This window comes from Octopus bimaculoides, chromosome 17 (assembly GCF_001194135.2).
Source record: "Octopus bimaculoides isolate UCB-OBI-ISO-001 chromosome 17, ASM119413v2, whole genome shotgun sequence".
In the NCBI taxonomy this organism is placed as follows: Eukaryota; Metazoa; Mollusca; class Cephalopoda; order Octopoda; family Octopodidae; genus Octopus; species Octopus bimaculoides.
In genome coordinates, this window is record NC_068997.1 from 26,876,140 (window position 1) to 26,895,065 (window position 18,926).

The 18,926-nt window shown below is 37.5% G+C and overlaps 1 protein-coding gene across 2 annotated transcripts in view; it reads right to left on the bottom strand.

Moving 5' to 3' along the window:
• Positions 1–359: 359 nt before the first annotated feature.
• Positions 360–18,926, bottom strand: part of LOC106878468 (rotatin) — a 55,061-nt gene continuing 36,494 nt past the window's right edge. For both annotated transcript variants that reach the window (XM_052973803.1, XM_014927685.2), the window contains exons 28-46: positions 18,538–18,613; positions 17,985–18,113; positions 17,044–17,145; positions 16,093–16,251; positions 15,432–15,536; positions 14,136–14,313; positions 13,847–13,929; positions 12,779–12,884; positions 11,941–12,124; positions 11,009–11,238; positions 9,797–9,937; positions 8,874–9,059; positions 8,389–8,556; positions 7,880–7,983; positions 6,877–6,954; positions 6,378–6,504; positions 5,060–5,277; positions 2,184–2,340; positions 360–876 (exon numbers count right to left, since the gene is read on the bottom strand). In XM_052973803.1, the coding sequence (XP_052829763.1) occupies positions 707–876; positions 2,184–2,340; positions 5,060–5,277; positions 6,378–6,504; positions 6,877–6,954; positions 7,880–7,983; positions 8,389–8,556; positions 8,874–9,059; positions 9,797–9,937; positions 11,009–11,238; positions 11,941–12,124; positions 12,779–12,884; positions 13,847–13,929; positions 14,136–14,313; positions 15,432–15,536; positions 16,093–16,251; positions 17,044–17,145; positions 17,985–18,113; positions 18,538–18,613 (2,701 nt within the window). In that variant the 3' untranslated portion in view covers positions 360–706. The remainder of the gene's footprint in view (positions 877–2,183; positions 2,341–5,059; positions 5,278–6,377; positions 6,505–6,876; positions 6,955–7,879; positions 7,984–8,388; positions 8,557–8,873; positions 9,060–9,796; positions 9,938–11,008; positions 11,239–11,940; positions 12,125–12,778; positions 12,885–13,846; positions 13,930–14,135; positions 14,314–15,431; positions 15,537–16,092; positions 16,252–17,043; positions 17,146–17,984; positions 18,114–18,537; positions 18,614–18,926) is intronic.

Consider the following 18,926-nt stretch of genomic DNA (forward strand, 5'->3'; position numbering starts at 1 on the left):
CTGAAACAAAGCCCTCACTTTTATTACTAGGTAAGAGTGAAGGGTAAGCCCTTCTAAAATCCACTTTTCTTGTCGAATTTCTCAGAGATGGCAGCTAAAACATTATACAAAGCAGTAGTCTTAAAAGAAAATAAGAATAAAAACAACACATAGAAAGAATTCTGTCCAAAACTGAATCAAAAGATGAAAGCATTATCTTTTATAGTTTTCTGAATGTCTCCAAATGCTATTTATTTACTTTCATTCTAATTAGTCATCTAATATTTTATTAATTCATCAAAACATTTCTTTTCTAGGATTCAAAAGCTTCCAATTTTTTCTTTTTTCACCCTTAGGGTTTGATTGGGTGGGGTGGGGGGCAGGACTTGATTATTTGATCAAGAAAGTGTAAAAGAAAACCTATAGGTTCCTGCAGGAGAAAGCAGCACTTCAAGATATGGAGTTATTCAACAGACAACCAGAGGAGATCCATGTCAATGTTTGCTAGAGAGTGAACTCTGCTAAAGGTACCTGGAGCCCAGACAGTCGGACTAAATTAATTCTACCTCTTAAAACAACAGATGCAGACTTCGATTTTTCTTTTTTGTGCCCCACTAATTTCACTCCAAGCAGTAGTAGAAGACTTATCTAAGGTACCATGCAGTGGAGTTGACTCTTGGACCATGTGATTGCAGAGCAAACCTTAACCCCAAGGTTATTGCCTGATCTACAGAGATTTTCTTAACCAAAACTTCCAAATGACAAACTTACTATAGGCCAAAAGTTTATTTTTGTTTGAACAGTGGCAACTGATGTTTCTGATCACCAACAATGCTTTCTCTTGGTGGCTGACAGTCATACCATTCTCACACAAGTCCAGTAACCTCTCGATGGAATCTGAAAGAAATAAAGTGACTCTGCTTTAGTGACATATGGCAACTTTTCCTTGGCCCTGCTTTATATTAGCTCTTTGGTTACCACTTGAACAGACAATGAATCAACCAACAAGGTAGCTTCTCTACATAGTTGCTTTTTCTCCAACAAGCAGCAGCCAAATCTCCCTCAAATTAATTCCCCTCTCACCCTGCTTCCTCATCACCATTAATATTAACACATTTGATGTGATCCTACTTACTCCTAAATATGGGATGGTCAAGGCTAATCTGGGTCTGTAAAATAATGATTTCACATCCCTTATGATTCTACTTAAAGTGGTCCCCAAACATTTTTGAATATTGAAACAAGGGCCAACCACTTCAGTAATGACAACGTTTCTGTAGTAGCTTTACCCCTTATTTGCTTAACTTTTGTTACTATATTTGTTGAAAGACACTAATTTTGTTTCAATTAATTTTGAAAATGATGAATTTGGTACATAACATTATCGTTATTAAGCTGGTGCTTGGGTTGCATAAATTAACATGAAATTTTAATGGATGGTTTTAATTTAGCTCAGAGATATCAATCACAGAACCAACAGCAATTTCTGGTGGGTAGGTATCAAAAGGAATGTTTACATTCTTGTGATATTTAACAATAAAACTATTCAATCTGTTGATGTAAGATATTGTAAGTGATGCCTAAAACTAACTACTAGGGGACCCAGGAAAATCAAAATTAAGATTAGTTGGGTATGGGTATTGTCACTAATTTGAAGAAATATAGCCCAGTCCTCATAGTAACCAAGTCTGGCTGTGACCAAGCTGGAGCACAATCAAAACTCAACTATGTTCATCAGCTTGGATGTTTGAATCACCAAATTGGCTATTAGATAAAGAAAAAAAATTACTGAAGTTGAATGCTGATCTTCTAAATATTTAAGAAATCTTATACTAATGAGGCAAATATCTTTTGTTTCAGTCATTGGACTGGCCATGCTGGAGACATTGCTTTGAAATGTTTAGTTGAACAAATTGACCCCAGTACTTTTGCTGAACCACTAAGTTACAGGCATATAAACAAACGAACCAAACACACACACATATGCATGACAGACTTCCTCAGTTTCTGTCTACGAAATTCACTCAAGGTATTGGTCCGCCTGGTGCTTTAGTAGAAGACACTTGCAGTAGGACTGAACCTCAAACCATGTGGTTGCAAAGCAAGCTTCTTAATCGCAGGACAAATGCCTGTGCCTACGTTCAATATTTAGCAAGCAATTTGGGTATATATATATATATATATGTATGTATATAAATTCTTACCTTTGATCTTAAATATCATGAGTTGACCCTCATCGGAGAAGGACACGGATCGGAACAACTCCAGCCAGCAAAGTTCCGCATCATAACTGTTCCGCAAATCTGTCTTTCTCTTTGTCCTTTTAACTGTGATGTTGGGGAATTCATTCAAGAAGTTCACCTGTATATGTGGTGGGGAGAGAATGGAAAAATGATAATTAGGTATTTTTCATCTGTATTATTATAACTTAAAACCCTAATACAGCAGACCTATGATCAATAGCTTTCCCGCTGTGACCATCCCATCTTTATGTTTATCAAGTATGATTTTGTCCTGTGTTTTTTTTTCCTTTCTTTTTTATTAAGGTGTTAGATGGAGTGTTAGTGGACTTGAAGGAAATTTGGCTGCTATATCTAGCATAGAAGCAGCAGTTCTCAATCTTTAATCATTGCAATCCATTTCAGTAAACTCAATAATCTGCCACGACTTTTTTTAAATATTTAAATAAAAAACTGCTTTCCAAAAAAAATAAATAAATAATAAAACTAACTTCTGTTTTCAGTATATGTTGTGTTGTGATGCTCATTCTGTCTATTCTTGGTTAACATATTTATGTAACTGTTGTCATGTCTGCTATATCTCACAGTTTATTATTCAAGATAACAATATATATAAACATTTTATCAAATATTTCAAAAGTAAGATTTTGTTTTTGCCAACTGAAGGAGAGTTTCAGAGCTAGAGTTGAGAAAAACAAAGAGTGTTGGCCTTGGGTACACGTGTCAAAGACACTTATGACTTTATGGCCCAGTCTATCTGGCTGTCAATAGGCTGTTAATAGAGCAAATAAAAAAAAAAGACATTCCAACAATGACTATCCTGTCTTTTATTCAATGTATCTAAGACTACATGATCCAGTGTTTTTTTAAAGGAAATTCGGCTGCTACTTTTAGCAGGTCAAGTGTTCAAGCCCATAGCTTGCGTAAAATAGGTATTTCCCCAGGAAGTACAGCCCATCATGAAGGAAAATGTTTCTCATTCCCATTCATAGTTCCATAATAGGAACTGAATACAGCATTGCTAGTCAATGAGAATGTCCTCAGTATAACTTACTGAGACCTTTATTACATGTGGTCCCTATTTGCAGCTCGATAAACTAAGCCATTAAAAGGGACATAGGAAATTGCCATGTAGCATATAAACCTTCAGTCATTCACTTGGTAAACTAGCAATGCTTTCGAATCAGTTATCAACCACTAACCATTCTGGGAATCACCATGGTATTACTGCTATTATCATTTGGGCAAAATGCTTAGCAGCACTTAATTCAACTTTACATTCTGAATTCAAATTCCACTGAGGTTGACTTTGCCTTTCATGGTTAGTAAAAAAAAGTACTAGTTGAACTCTGAGGTTGATATAATCAATTTACCCCGCTCCCCCAAAATTATTGCTGGCTCTGTGGTAAATTTGAAACCAATATTCAAAGGTGGCAGAATTGTTGGCACACCAGGCAAAATGCTTGAAGGCATTTCATCCATCTTTACAGTCTGAGTTCAAATGCTGCCAAGGTCAACTTTGCCTTTCATCCTTATTGAGGTTGATAAAATAAAGTACCAGTTGAGTACTGGGATTAATGTAATCGATTTAACCCTTTCCCTGTGCCAAAATTCAAAACTATTATTATTATTATGGCAAGCTGGCAGAATTGTTAGTACACCAGACAAAATGCTTAGCAACATTTTGTGTGTCTATGTTCTAAGTTCAAATTCCACTAAGGCTGGCTTTGCCTTTCAGGCTTTTGAGGTTGATAAAATGAGTACCAGTTGAGAATTGGGGCTGATGTACTCAACTAATCCCGCCCACTAAATTTCAGGCATTGTGCCTATATTAGAAAGCTTGCAGCCTTAATAATAATAATCCTTCCTACAATATGCTGCCCTATGGAGCATTCTTTAAGCCGCTGAGGAACCTACTTCAGAACTGACTGACCTGCTCAATGTAACAACCAAATCTTTAACAAACTCCTCAAAGTTGGGAAGCAGTTTTGTGATTGACATCTTAAGGCATTTTGCCTGACAAATAAAACTGGATCAACAGAAACAATTTGTTAGTTCAGCAACCATTTAATTCCTTACATTAAGGTATGGTGTGGAAAGAGGACCTTAATATGGTAACTCATCTTGGTAAAAAAAATGGCAGTAAAACCCTTGTCGAATTTAAAGATAAAAAGAACATTTGATAATGTAATCTAAGATAAACCATACACCAAAAGATGGGATGGTCATGAGTGGAATGTGCCTTTAAACAACAGCATCATAGGTATGATAAAACAGCAAAGTACCGCAGAGTTGTTTTTTTTTTTTTCTGAGCAGAGAGGAAGGCCAGTGCCCATGACCCTTTATAGGGCCTCCAAGACTGAGAGGGAGGATGGTATGCTCAAACAGGAGACTTAGCCCAAAGGATTACAACAGAGTGGAGTGTGCTGCAAAAGACACCTAAAGTGTCAGGCTGTGATGTTTAATGGGCTGACGAATAAAGTCCACCACCCTGACAACAGTCAGGTGGTCTGTAATATTTGATGACCGTTTTAAAGAAGATAAAAATATCTAAAAGATCATGCTGGCACCACATAAAAAATACTTGTGCTGGTGCCATGTAAGAGCACTAATGTTGGTGCCACATAGAAGAACCCATGCCAGGCCATGTAAAAAGCACCCAGTACACACTAAAGTGGTTGGCATTAGGAAGGGCATCCAGCTGTAGAAACCAAGACAAATGGGGCTCTCTGGCTGGCTAGCTCCTGTCAAACTGTCCAACACATGCCAGCATGGAAAACGGACATTAAATGATAATATAAAAGGTCGGGGAAAAAAAAAAAAAAAACTACAAAACTGACCTTGAGAAGGATGTTGCGACATTCACCTGAAACCATTAATATTGACAACAAATGGAACACTGACGTTATCAAAGAGCCATTATCCTTAGTTGGTTCTGATGCCAAAAGGTGTACCAAACAGTGGACCAATGAGTTGTTACTTAACTGGTTACGGTTCGGTATGATGCTGCTACTGCTGCCCTGTGTGACGGGATGGGTGTATGCCAGCGAACTACAAGCTGTAACATAGATTACATCACTGTCACAAAAATGACACATCTTGATACAACTCCATACTTCAACACTCATCTCACTAAACACTACCCACCCTTCTCAACAGTGTTTTTTTTCCTTCCTATTACATACTCCACCTACCTCCATAGAACAGTTGTAACTATTCTAATAGCAATCTATGTACCCCGCTTACCAAAATGGTTTCTTCTATTCTTATGACACTTTTCACCGTCTTCCCCAGAATGGTTCTGTCCATCACTCCACACACCCCTCTCACCAAAGTTGGACCATCCACTTCTATGCCGTATTCACTGCAAACCTCTCACCCAAATGGTCCTATCCACTTTTATGCTATATTCCACATACACCCTACCTGTCATCAAAGAGTCTGCTCCCACTTTTACACTGCTTGCCAAAATACACAATCCATTTCTGTTACACTCAACACATCTCTCTTACTAAAATGACCCAGACTATTCTTATACTATATTTCACACACCCTTCTTGTTAATGTGGCTGTATCTATCCTATCTATTTCTATGCTGTATTCCACTCCATACACTTCTTTTACTAAAATGACTCTTTCCATGTCCATGCTATACTCCACAAACCCCTCACTACAGTGGCTCTGTCCATTCTTCTGTTATTACTTCTCCAGAATGATTCTGTCTGTTACTATGTTATTACCCTATTACAGGATGCATGGCTCTGGTTAGAGCATTGGGCTCACAATCATGAGATAATGAGTTCGATTCCCAGACCAGGCTGTATGTTGTGTTCTTGAAAAAGACACTATTTCATATTGTTTCAGTTCACTCAACTGTAGAAATGAGTTGTGACGTCACTGGTACCAAGCTGTATCGGCCTTTGCCTTTCCTTTGAATAACATCAGTAGCGTGGAGACGAGAGGCTGGTATGCATGGGTGACTGTCGGTTTTCCATAAACAACCTTGCCCGGACTTGTAGCTAGGAGGAGAACTTTCTAGGTACAATCCCATGGTCATTCATGACCAAAGGGATTCTATACCCTTTTAACCTATTACCTTATGAGAAATGCTACTGTACCCCTCCATAGTCCTAACATCCCTGCCATCAGTGATCTTACCTTTTGGACAATTGGCTGTATAGGAGATGAGTAGGTTGACAGCAGAACACATGAGTGGTTTATCTTCAAGACACCAACACCACATGGAGTGGACAAGCTGAGGTAGGTAACTCCTCTGACACACCAACTGCAAACAACAACATAAAAAAACGGGGTCAACTCTTTTGAAAACAAACTATGACCAAAAAGATGGGGTTAGTGCTTTTCAAGTGTCTCATTTAGCAGATATAGTTGCAGCTGTGTAGGATCATTACAGTGATAACGATTTATACAGCTGCATAAATCATTAGTTTCCCCATGACCCAAACAGTGTATTTACAACATCATCCAGTGTGTCCTCCCTTTTTTTTAATTTGGTACGGTATAATTTGAGAGAGACTTGATTGCTAAAGAATCATCAATGACAATAACCATCCAAATCTGCTGATTCATCATTACAGTGGTAGTAGTAGTAGTAGTAGTAGTAGCAGCAGCAGTAGTAAAGGTAATGACAACTCACCTTAACCTCTTGGTGGTGTGTAGCCAAGTTGGTCAATATTTGGAAGGCCATCAGGACATCTTGTAATAATGATTCTGTCTAGAACAAAAAAGGGTGAGGATAAATTAATTTATATTAATCAGTTCAATTAGAGTAATTTGTTACATTTATAGTGGTTGTGAACTAAAAAAAAAAAGGCCAGAAGGTCATCCATTAATTCTATCATTAGAGCTCAGAATAATGTTTGACAAAGTAATTACACACAGTGTAATACTTGTGGTTGGCATTAGGAAGGGTATCCAGCCATAGAAACCATGCCAAATCAGATTGGAACCTGATGCAGCTCTCCAGTTTCAGTCAAACTGTCTAACACATACCAGCATGGAAAGAAGGTGCTAAATGATGATGATACACTTCCTCTAGTAATGTTACAACATTAGCCATAGATATATCTATCACCAGTCCATCAATCACACTGTTACAGACATCATCATCATCGTTTAACGTCCACCTTTCATGCAGGCATGGGTGGGATGGTTTGACAAGAGCCGGCCAGACAAAAGCCTGCACCAGGCTTCTGTAACTCTTTTGGCAGGCTTTTTACAGCTGGATGCCCTTCCTAACACCAATCACTCAGCAGAGTGGACTTAATACTTTTTACATGGCACAAGCACAGGTGAGGTTTTTACAGCGGGATGCTCTTCCAAATGCCAACCACTTTACAATGTGGACTGGGTGCTTTTTAAGTAGCACCTGCACTAACGGGGTCACCAAGCACTTGCAAGACAAAAAAAAAAAATCTCTTTTGAGAGGGAAGGAGGCATTGGAGAGGAGGTGATCTTGTGTCAGATGATGAAAGGTTATAATGAGACAGAGAGACAACGTACCATATTCTTCCTCCATCAACTTTACAACAATACATCACAGGTGATGTAACACCAACCTTTCACCAATGCCATAATAACCCTCCACCACCCTCTCCTCTCTCAGCACCACAATTCTTCCATTCAAATACTGCACAAACCTGTTTCTTTCTTGAAGAAGAGTTTTTCTTTGACTGAAGAAACGCCAGATTCAGCTTGGCATGCCAATCTTTCAAATGCTGCATCACACTTTCTACTAAGCCACCTGTAAACACAACAGAACCAAATAAACAAATTCAACATTATGTGGTCGCTTGATCTGCTAAAAATAGCAGCCAATTTTGAAGGACGGCATATGATCTACACATTAAGCTAGTATTTAGAATAGAAATCAACATGAAATTTTGATGGAAAGTTTTAATTTAAATTATTTGGATCATTTCGGTTTGGCTGCCAGCATTTCAAAAATTAAGACATGAAGTTTGTATCAAAGAAGCAGGGATTCTCTTCTGCAGCTTGGCAACAAAAGAGAAGATGCTTATATAAAATTATGTTGGAAGGTTTTACTGTAAATATAAACAGTTATAAATGAGTGATTTTGTATTAAAGAATTAAGCAGGCTGTTACAAAAAGTGTTGACTCCTCCATAACAGAAAATGAGATTGTTTACCTTTCAGAGCAGTGTCCTTGGCAGAGAAGCTTATGGCAAGCAAGCATTTCAAAGCATTGCCTGAAAGATGTACTAAGTCATCACCTGGTTTCGAAATCACCATCTCGTGCATTTTCATAAGAAGATCACACAGTATAGAACCTGAAGTGGTATTTTGATTAGCATCATCTGAAAAAAATATTGTAATTAAAAAATAAGTAACAGGCTGTAAATACAATATATTTAATAGTATATCTGCGTTTTTATTCTTATATTCTATGCACAAGGAAGTAAGACAGTGGTTAGTGACCAAGGGAAGAAATTTTCAAGTTTATTGAACTATCCATCTATTCATTTTCAGCATCTATTCATTTTGTCATGGTGGAACATGACAAAGGTTTCTCATAAAATAACGGAAGGTTTAAATTAAATATGAACATTACTTGCCTCGTCTCAAGTAGGCAAGTACAAGAGTGTTATAAAGCTCGTTTAGCAAAATGACTTACATCGTTTGGAAGAAGGTGGAACTATATCATCAAGAAGTCTTTTAATAATTCTGTTGTCTATAGCTTCTTTCTTCAGGGTTTTACTCTGCATTTTCCCTTCCTCAGCAAACAGGTGAGCCAAAAACATTAAGCAACTTTCCTGCAAACTTTGGTTCTGTTTCTTTAACAGGGTGTATTCAATACAACCTGAAAATAAAGGTCATTTCTAACATTATGTCTGACCTATGCAACCATGTAATAGTAGATATTAAAAGAATGGTAATGATGATAAGTATAAACGTTTTATATTGTATTATCTACAACCTAGTCACAGACGTTCTATTCCAAAGTCTCACTATGACTCCTCTACTTTGCAAAATTAATAATCCTTTCTACTACAGGTGCAAGGCTGCAAATTATGGGGGAGGGGCTAGTCAATTACATTGACTCCAGTGCTCAACTTATACTTTATTTATCAGCCCCAAAAGAATGTAAAGCAAAGCCAACCTCAGCAGAATTTGAACTCAGAACATAAAAACAGAAAAAATATTGGTTAAGCATTTTGTCTATGCTAACAATTCTGCCAGCTCACCACCTTCCAAAAACAAAATTAATAATGGTGTCAAATTTTGGCACAAGGCCAGCAATTTTGGGGGAGGGGTAAGTCGATTACATCGACCCCGGTGCTCAACTGGTACTTAATTTATCGACCCTGAAAGGATGAAAGGCAATGTCAGCCTCAGCAGAATTTTAACTCAGAACATGAAGATGGGTGAAAAGTCGTCAAGCATTTAGTCCAACATGCTAACAATTCTACTAGCTCACAACCTTACAAAGCAAAATTAATGATAATGTTTGCAGTTTTTCAAACATGACACCATTCTAGATATAGGTTTAGCCTCCTAATAAGAATAACATTTATTGAAATGTAATGACATATTTACCAAAGAGGATGCTCCAGTTCTCTTCAAAAATCACAGCAGATGCATCAAGTGCCAAAGAACCTTCTAGTTGTAAAAATGTTGAGAGCATGGAGAAAGTTTTCTGGTACATCGTTTCACAAATCACATGTATAGGTTGAGATTCTAAAAATGTCAAAAGAAGAAACAAAATAAATAATTTTGTTTTGGAAAACTACTCAAAAGTCATTGGAATAGCAGCACCACAGAAAATATTTAGAGGTTGTGGCTTTGCCACATACCAGACGTGATCCATCAGACCTTTGATCATCAATGGTTGGATCTACTTTTCATTTTATTTACTACAACCCAGTACATAAAAACAATCTCTGTATGATACTTAAGACACATCATTGAATGCCTAATTAACTGCAGTATTCATCTCAAAATAGCGTCCCTTATAACCAAATAGTATTAAGAAACACAGAAATATATCAGTAGCAGATATAACATCATTGGGTTTTGATAGTAGCAAGCATCCATAGCATGCAGTGACCAGTGGACATTTGCTACTGATGAAGCTCAAAGAGGTAGAAATGCACACTTAGCAATGCCACCACTGCTGCTGATAGATTTCTGTGTTTTTTAACATTGCATGTCTATAAGAGATGTTACTATGGAACAGTTACCACAGTTAAGTTAGCTTTCAATGATGTACCTGCTTTAAGATGATACACAGATTGCTGTTTCAAACTAATACTGCTTCTATCACACACACACACACACATTCTTTTATTCTTTTACTTGTTTCAGTTATTTGATTGCAACCATGCTGGAGCACCATCTTAAAAAGGTTTTAGTCAAAGAAACGCACCCAGGACTTATTCTTTGTAAGCCTAGTGGGTCTATGGGTCTTTTTTTCCAAACCACTAAGTTACAGGCACATAAACTCAACAGCATTGGTTGTCAAGCGATGGTGAGCAGGGGTGGGGGTGGGTGTTCAACACAGACCCACACACACACATATATATATATACAATGGGTTTCTTTCAGTTTCCATCTACCAAATCTACTCAGAAGGCTTTGGTCGACCTGAGGCTATAGTAGAAGAAACTTGCCAAAGGTGCCACACAGTGGGACTGAACTCAGAACTATGTGGCTGGGAAGCAAGCTTCACACACACACACACACACACACACACAGACACACATAAACATGCATATGCACACATGATTGAAGAAATTATATTCCAGATACCTTGTTGTGGAGAAACACCAAGCAGATGAACAAGTTCTGAGAGGAATGATGTATTGTGGAGGATGTTCTTCCGAAATGTTGCATTCTGGATGGAACAGGTCTCCATCAACTTGATGATGCCGCAATGCATCTCTAGGAGCTGCTGGCTAAGTAATTCAACTGCACCGGAACTAACATCACTGCTGGACTCACAACAGACATTCTCTTCTAGTAGTTCACTGTCCAACAGACTGAAATAGTGGAAGTTACAACAAACAAGTTAGTCACTGGTGGTAGTAGTTGTGCAGCCCTAGGTAAAGTCTGACCCAGCAGAACTATGATCAAAGCTACTCCAGCCATGACTGTCCCATCTTTTATTCAGATATAGTGTATCTAGGACTACATTACCCAATGTGCCCTTTGTTCCTTCATATTGCCATTTAATTCCAAATCAACCCTGAATCAAGAGATGTATAATCGAAGTTATTCAAGCCATAACCATCCCATCCTTCAAATTTAACCAACCCCAGTATTTGACTGGTATTTTATTGTTCATTAGGTTCATGAGCCTGCAGAAGTGATTCTCAAATATTTGCATGTTAGTAGGGAATGCAAGTGGGGAACACCACTTCAGTGTAGTCTCTCTCAAGAGAACTGGAAATCAACATGGAATGGGGTTCAATTTCACTGCAACACCTTCCTTATGTAACGGCATTAAGGAGACTATATAGTAGCTTAACCTGCAAGAAATAGCAGTGAAATACCCTCAACGCCTTAAAAATGGAACACTTGAATAATGTGATTGTAGATATCCCAAGAAACAGATTGGGAAACAATTATAATTGGGATGCTTTTAATAACAAGCCAGCTCTGTCAGAACTGACATAGGACCAAACAACACCACTAAGAAGAAAGAAGGGAAAATGAAGGTGAAGTGAAATTGGTCAACTTACGCCATAAGAGATGCCAGTATCAAATGGTTGGTTAAAGAACTGACTGTGTCTTCGGGTGATAAAATAACCAAGTTATGGAGGAGATGGCACACAGCAGTAACTAGAGCTGGTGTGGTGGCCGTATTCACATTAGTCTTTGCAGGGAATGCTGGGAACTTGTCTACAACACGTGGACTTCTGGGAGCTGAAAGGTTATTTTGAAGAGACAGAGAAAGACACAAGTTCATAATAAAAGAACAAATGGAAAAAAAAAAGCAAAAGAGACAGTCACAATTATATAACAACAGGACAGGTATGTTTTTTGTGAATATACCCCTCTTACTTTTCTATTCTGTGAAATGGCATTTCTAAGCACTCTGGTGATTTTTAAATTTAATTGTCTCAGAGGAGTCAACTATCAGTTACTTTGAATGGTCACACATGGCTTCTCATGATGTAGTAAAAATAATTCTAAGAAAGAGAGAGGTGGGGAAGAAGTGACTCCAGTACTGGACTAGTACTTTATTGGACCTTAGTGGGATTTGAACTCAGAGCATAGAGAGCTGGAACAAATACTGCAAGGTATTCTAGCCGATGCTCTAACAGCAGCAAATTTGCTGCCTTTAATGGTCAGTATTTTAATGTATCATCATCATCATTTTAATGTTTAATATTCCATGCTTGCATAGGTCAGAAGTCATTGGTAAAATAAATTTTGTTTTACAAAACTCTACATTAGTGCGAGATTGTCAGGAATGCGACATATTTGTAACACGAGTGATATAAATATAAAATATTTGTAATATATAAAATATATTGTAATATAAAATAAAGAAAGTAAGTATAAGTTGTTACATACTGTTTTCTTTTGAGTTTGTCACAGAAGATTGGTTACTAATGGACAATGGAGTTTGTTGGTAGTATCCAGTTTGGTCAACTTTACTCTCTCCACATGAAGGAATGGTCTGAATTAATAAAAGAATAAAAAGAAACAAATAGTTTAAACCTCCAAGACTCTTAAGAATTCTTGATAGATATTTGACTTCAGATTTCTGTAATGTTGAACAAATAAAAAAAAAATCTCCTAGAAAATAAAGTTAGCAGGTTATTACTAAACAACCAGTTAACTGTGGCACCTTTTCTTACACAGCTAAGTGCTAAATGAGAGAGAAAGTTCAACACTGTTTTAAGGAAAAAAAGTCTAACAGGGCACAGAATGTTAATCGGGACTTACAGAGGGGAAGGTGGTTCACTGTGCTTGAAAAGACATGCCAAGCCAAGTAAAAGCATGGTTGTCCTTGCATACAGACTTGTCCCCTACATCCCTCTCCAGCTGAGCATTCTTAATCTTGTGGGCCTGTAGGTGCTGGTGTCACATAAAAAGCACTTGTACCAGTGCCATGTAAATGCACCCATGCCAGTGCTGCATAACAGCACCCAGTACATTCTATGAAGAGGTTGGTATTAGGAAGGGCAGCCAGCCACAGAAACCATGCCAGTAGACATGGAACTTGGGCAGCTCTTCAGCTGGCCAGCTTATGTCAAACCATCCAACCCATGCAAGCATGGAAAACAGAAGTTAAATGATGATGATGATGACTACTAGCATTTTAGGTGACTGTCTACTTAGAATGTGCAGAGATCTAGGGACCAGCCAAGAATATAGGGACTGAATAGCTTCACAATAATGACATATATAGTAGTAAGGTAGAGGCTGGGATTAAACTAGTTGGTTCCTATATTTTGCATGAGAGAGTAACCCAGGTGTTACATAAAATATATATTTACACCATATTCCATATGTGACCTCTTCCTAAGGATCAATCAAGACTATTATTTTAAAAGTCTGATAGAGTATAACCAGAATTCATTGAGGAAATGAAACAAAGAAGAAAAAGAGTTGAAAATTAAAAAAAGTTTTTTGTACCTCAGAAGTAACATCGTTGGGAATTACAGAACTGTGTTCTGAGTTTAACTGCTGTATCTGCATCATCTTCAGTTTATTCTGAGCTTTTAAATGAAATAAAACATATATATGAAAATGAGACAGAGAGACAAACATAAATATGTAAGAGTAATTTGGAAGTACTAAGAGCTACTACCTCAATACTTTTGTAAGGGTTTACCATTGGAAAGGTTGTGTATGTAGCAAGGGTGTTTAATGCATAGGTAGGAGATTGGCTTTGCAACCATTTAATATCCATAAAGGTACTTACCTCCTGTAACAGGTACATCCAGTAAAGGTCCAGGTAACAGAGAGTAATTAGTCTCCATGAAGGTGAGAGGATTTATTGTAGGTTGTGGGTAATACATAGCCAAGAGTTGGCTGACAGTTTGGTAGAACTGGCAGTGTTGTAGTAAAACCATCAAGGCTGTCAGACCAACTAAAGGTTCCTGAAATGTAGAGAAATATTACAATAATAATAACTTCTAATTTTTGGCACAAGGCCAGCAATTTTAAGGAGAAGGAAAAGTCGATTACATTGACCCCAATACTCAAATGGTACTTATTGTATGGAATCTGAAAAGAGGAAAGGCAAAGTCTACTTTGGGGGCATTTGAACTCAGAACAGAAAGCCAGAAGAAATGCTGCTGAGCATTTTGTCCAAAGTTGCTAACAATTCTGCCAGTTCACCACCTTGTTGTTGATGATGATGAGGAGGAGGAGGAGGTGAAAGCACAAATGAGGAAAGAATATTTCTGAAGACTAAGATTGGTGTTGTGCTCAAAACTGACCGGATGGAATAAAATCTAAGAGTAAATACATGGGTAGTAGCATCACTTCAGTATGGCGTTGGAGTCATAAACTGGCAAAAGAAAAAACTGATGAGTATGGATGATACAAAGACATGGAAACTATTGACAGTGCACAGAGCATTCCATGCCAAGAGAGACACCAACAGGTTATATTTGTCCAGAGGAGAAGGATAGGAGAGGTTTGATTAGTTGTCAGGATTGTGTTGAATAATAGGAAAACTGTTTAGGGTGGTATGTAAAAAAAAGATGCTATGGAACCATTGTTGATGCTTGTGAAGAAGCCCAGCATCACCAAAATTGATAATTGTGTGAAGAAAGAGAAGAGGAAAATAACACAAAAAACAAAAAGTGGCATGGAAAGGAAAAAGAATATTAAAAATACGATACATTTTGTTGTTTCTATTGGCAATAAAGGATTGTCTCTGGATTTAAATGAAAGGTAAGTTGTATGTGTGTGCAATGTGCTGGTCCCTTGGATTAAAGTTACCAGCTGATGTATATAGGAGAGAAATGGCCATAATGGTAAAGCCGTGATGTAACTGCCTCCACTCACATCACGATGAAGTGTGATGTAATGTAATATGTGGTATGGTATAATACATACGTGTGTGTGTGTGTGTGTGCTATGTAATATACAAAGAGTTGTAGTGCAATGTAATATGGTGTTATGTGAAGCGGTGCAATATAATGTAATGTGATATGATATAATATAATGGATATGGTGAGGTGTGTGTGGTTTGGTGTGGTTTACTCACCTGATAGTAAGAATCATTGATTACTGGTCCTTCAGAGGTTCCGTTGTTGCCATTGCTACTGCTTGGTAATGGCTTGGATATCAGGTTGACCAACAAATAGGCAGCCTACAACGAAAAGAATTCAGGTGTTACTCACTGATACAGAGTATATACAATATAAGTGGCTATGTAAGACACAGGGGACTTATAAGGGATAGTGCTTTTTATGTGTGAGAGAGAGAGTGGGAGGAGGAATGAGAGAAGAAAGGGAGAAAATAGAGGAAGACAGTGTGTGTATGTGGTGAAAAAGAGAGTAGGGAGAGATAAGAGAAATAAAGAGGATGGAAATAGTGAGAAAGAGTGTATGTATGGTTATGCGATAAGAGAGAAAGTGGAAAGAAATGGGAGAAAAAAGATGGAGAGAGAGAGAGGGAGAGAAAGAATAAGAGAGAGAGAATGTGTGTGTGGTTATGTGATGAGAATAGTGTGAGAGAGGGAGAGAGAAAGAGTAGAATGACAGGAGATAAAAGAGAAAGATAGTAAAACTGAAGAATATGAATGGGTTAAGGGAAAGAGTGTATGTGTGATAAGAGAAAGAGAATGGATGGCATGCAGAGAGAGGAAGAGAGTATGTGTGTATATCTACGTGCATACGTGAGCTGCAAATAATAGATGTGTCTACCTGTTGTCTAACCAGGCTACTTTCAGAGGAGTCCAGCAAAATAGTGAAGACTACTCCCCAAATACCACCTGGAATATGTCGACAGTTGGCTGTGACAAGGGAACGACCAACACTGCTACAGGACAGAGTGACCGCAATACCAAGACCAGCACATCTTACCTGGGGAATACAAGAGAACATTAAGAAGACTGGGGAAACTGGCTGACTGAGGGAGGATGTAAGTGGATGTGCACACAATTACAACACACACAAGCACATACAAATACACACACATATATGCACAGTTACATACAAACACAGTTTCTTTTAGAAGTGAGCATGAAATTAAAATACATTCAACCAATTGTTTTGAACTGAATGTAAAGACTTATCAACATAGGTTCATAATGAATACACTCTAAATCAGTGGTTCTCAACCATTTTTTTACCCATGGACATTTTTATTCCTGTTTCACTCCGATGGACCCGCTTAACCAGGCAATGTTTAAAGAATTCCTTATTATATTTTCATAATTAAATATTATTAGGAATTATATTAAAAAGTTGCCGAATTATTTTCTGTATTGTAGAAATATAACCAATTTAATGCAAAAGATTTTAACAACAAAATCTTATGTGTCTCCATATGGATCCCAGTTGAGAACCACTGCTCTAAATGATGAACACAAAATCTTAAAGATCATTGGATCTTAAAAATGAACACAGAATAACTCCTAATAGCAAACATTGAATTTTAACAATTAAACACTGGGCCTTATTAAACATTGAGTCTCTTTATGAATAAGGGATCTTAATATGTTGTTTTAGTAGATTAAAAAAAGGTTTTAATATGAAATAATGAGACTTGATAGACATAATAAAGTAAAGACAAATCTATTGTTAGTTTCCCCATACACACACAATATAGATGTGAACAATTAAAACTTCCTGTGGTCTATTATTGTAACATACCTCAGGATCTCGGTAGGCCCACAGGGTTAACAACCAATTTAAACCGGTTTCCATCAAAAGCCGATTCTGCTCCTTCATGTACAACCAATGCTCTGGCCATTTCTAAGAGAGAAATAATTAACGTTTGTTTTGTAATTAAGTTATTTTAGTTGGATATAATAAATAATAAAGGAAATCGACAAGGGTTGGGGGTCCAGGGAAGCTGGAGATATATGGAACAAGTAGAATATATTAGATATGATAAATATGGTCCTTTGGAGAAGGTGAATCCTTGTCATTTTAATGCCCACTTTTCCATGCTGGCATGGGTCAGAGAGAACTTGTTGAGGCAGATTTTTTATGGCTGGATGCCCTAGATGTAACCAACCCTCACTTGTTTCTAAGTATATTATTATTCACCTTTGGCTGAACAGGTTTTCACAGAAGACTTAAAATGAATAACATCACATTTATCACAGTGGCATTTGCTTATAATCATCACACAATGTCAGGACAAGGTAACACACACACATGATGGATTTCTTTCAGTTTGCATCTACCAAATTCACTCACCAGGCCTTGGTCAGCCCTGAGCTATTATAGAAGACATTTGTCCAAGGTGCCATGCAGTAGGATTGAACCCAAAGCCATGTGGTTAGAAAGTGAACTACTTAACTACACAGCCAAGAATTATAAGAATAATAATCCTTTCTATTATAGGTACAAGGCCTGAAATTGAGTGTGGGGCTAGTTGATGACATTGTACTCAAATAGTACTTATTTCATGAATCCCAAAAGGATGAAAGACAAAATCGACCTTGGAAAAGGGTTAAGTCAATTACATTGACCCTAGTGCTCAACTGGTACTTATTTCATCAACCCCAAAAGGAAGAAAGGCAAAGTCAACCTTGGTGAAATTTGAACTCAGAACATAAAAATAGATGAAGTGCCGCTAAGTATACCTCATTCTCTGAATATATTTCCATCTCTAAAGCAAGGTGCTGGAGACACATGGTGGCTGATTTCGTCACTCCTTTTCCCATGTATGACATCACAGTGCCACCACGACCAATGTGGAAAGCTGATATAATCTGTGAAATAAACAAACAACAACAATAATGATGGTTTCAAATTTTGGCTCAAGGCCAGCAATGCTGGGGAAGGGATAAAGTCGATTACAGCAATCCTAGTGCTCAACTGATACTTATTTTATCAACCCCAAAAGAATGAAAGGTAAAGTCAACTTTGATTGAATCTGAACTCAGACTGTAGATGGACAAAATGCAGCTAAGTATTTTGCTCTGCATGCTAACATTTCTGCCAGCTCACCCCTTAATCATCATCATTTAACGTCCGCTTTCCATGCTAGCATGGGTTGGACAATTTAACTGGGGACTGGTGAACCAGATGGCTACACCATGCTGTTGATGGTGGTATTATTGATGATGATGTTCACAAGGGAGATGACGGTGGTGATTTGTGAAACTATAAATTTATACAAGGTGAATATTTTACCTCCAACAAACAACCAAGAAGTTTCAAAGTCAGACTGAATCCATCGGTTTCACTAATTTCTCCACTCCAGCCAAGCCTGAAACAGTAAAAAAAAAAAAGCAATGATAATAACAAAAAATAAAGACAGAATTACTCATCTTCTTTCATCAGTTTCAGTCGTTGAACTGTGGCCATGCTGGGGCATGACTTTAAAGGATTTTAACCAAACAAATCAATCCCAGTACTTATATCTTTTTTGTTTTGTTCTTTTTAAGTCCTACTGCTTATCCTATCTGCCTCTTTTTGCCAAACAACTAAATCACAGGGATGCAAACAAACAAACTCTAATTGCCAAGCAGTAGCGGGGGACAAGCACAAACACATGTAATATATATATATATATATATATA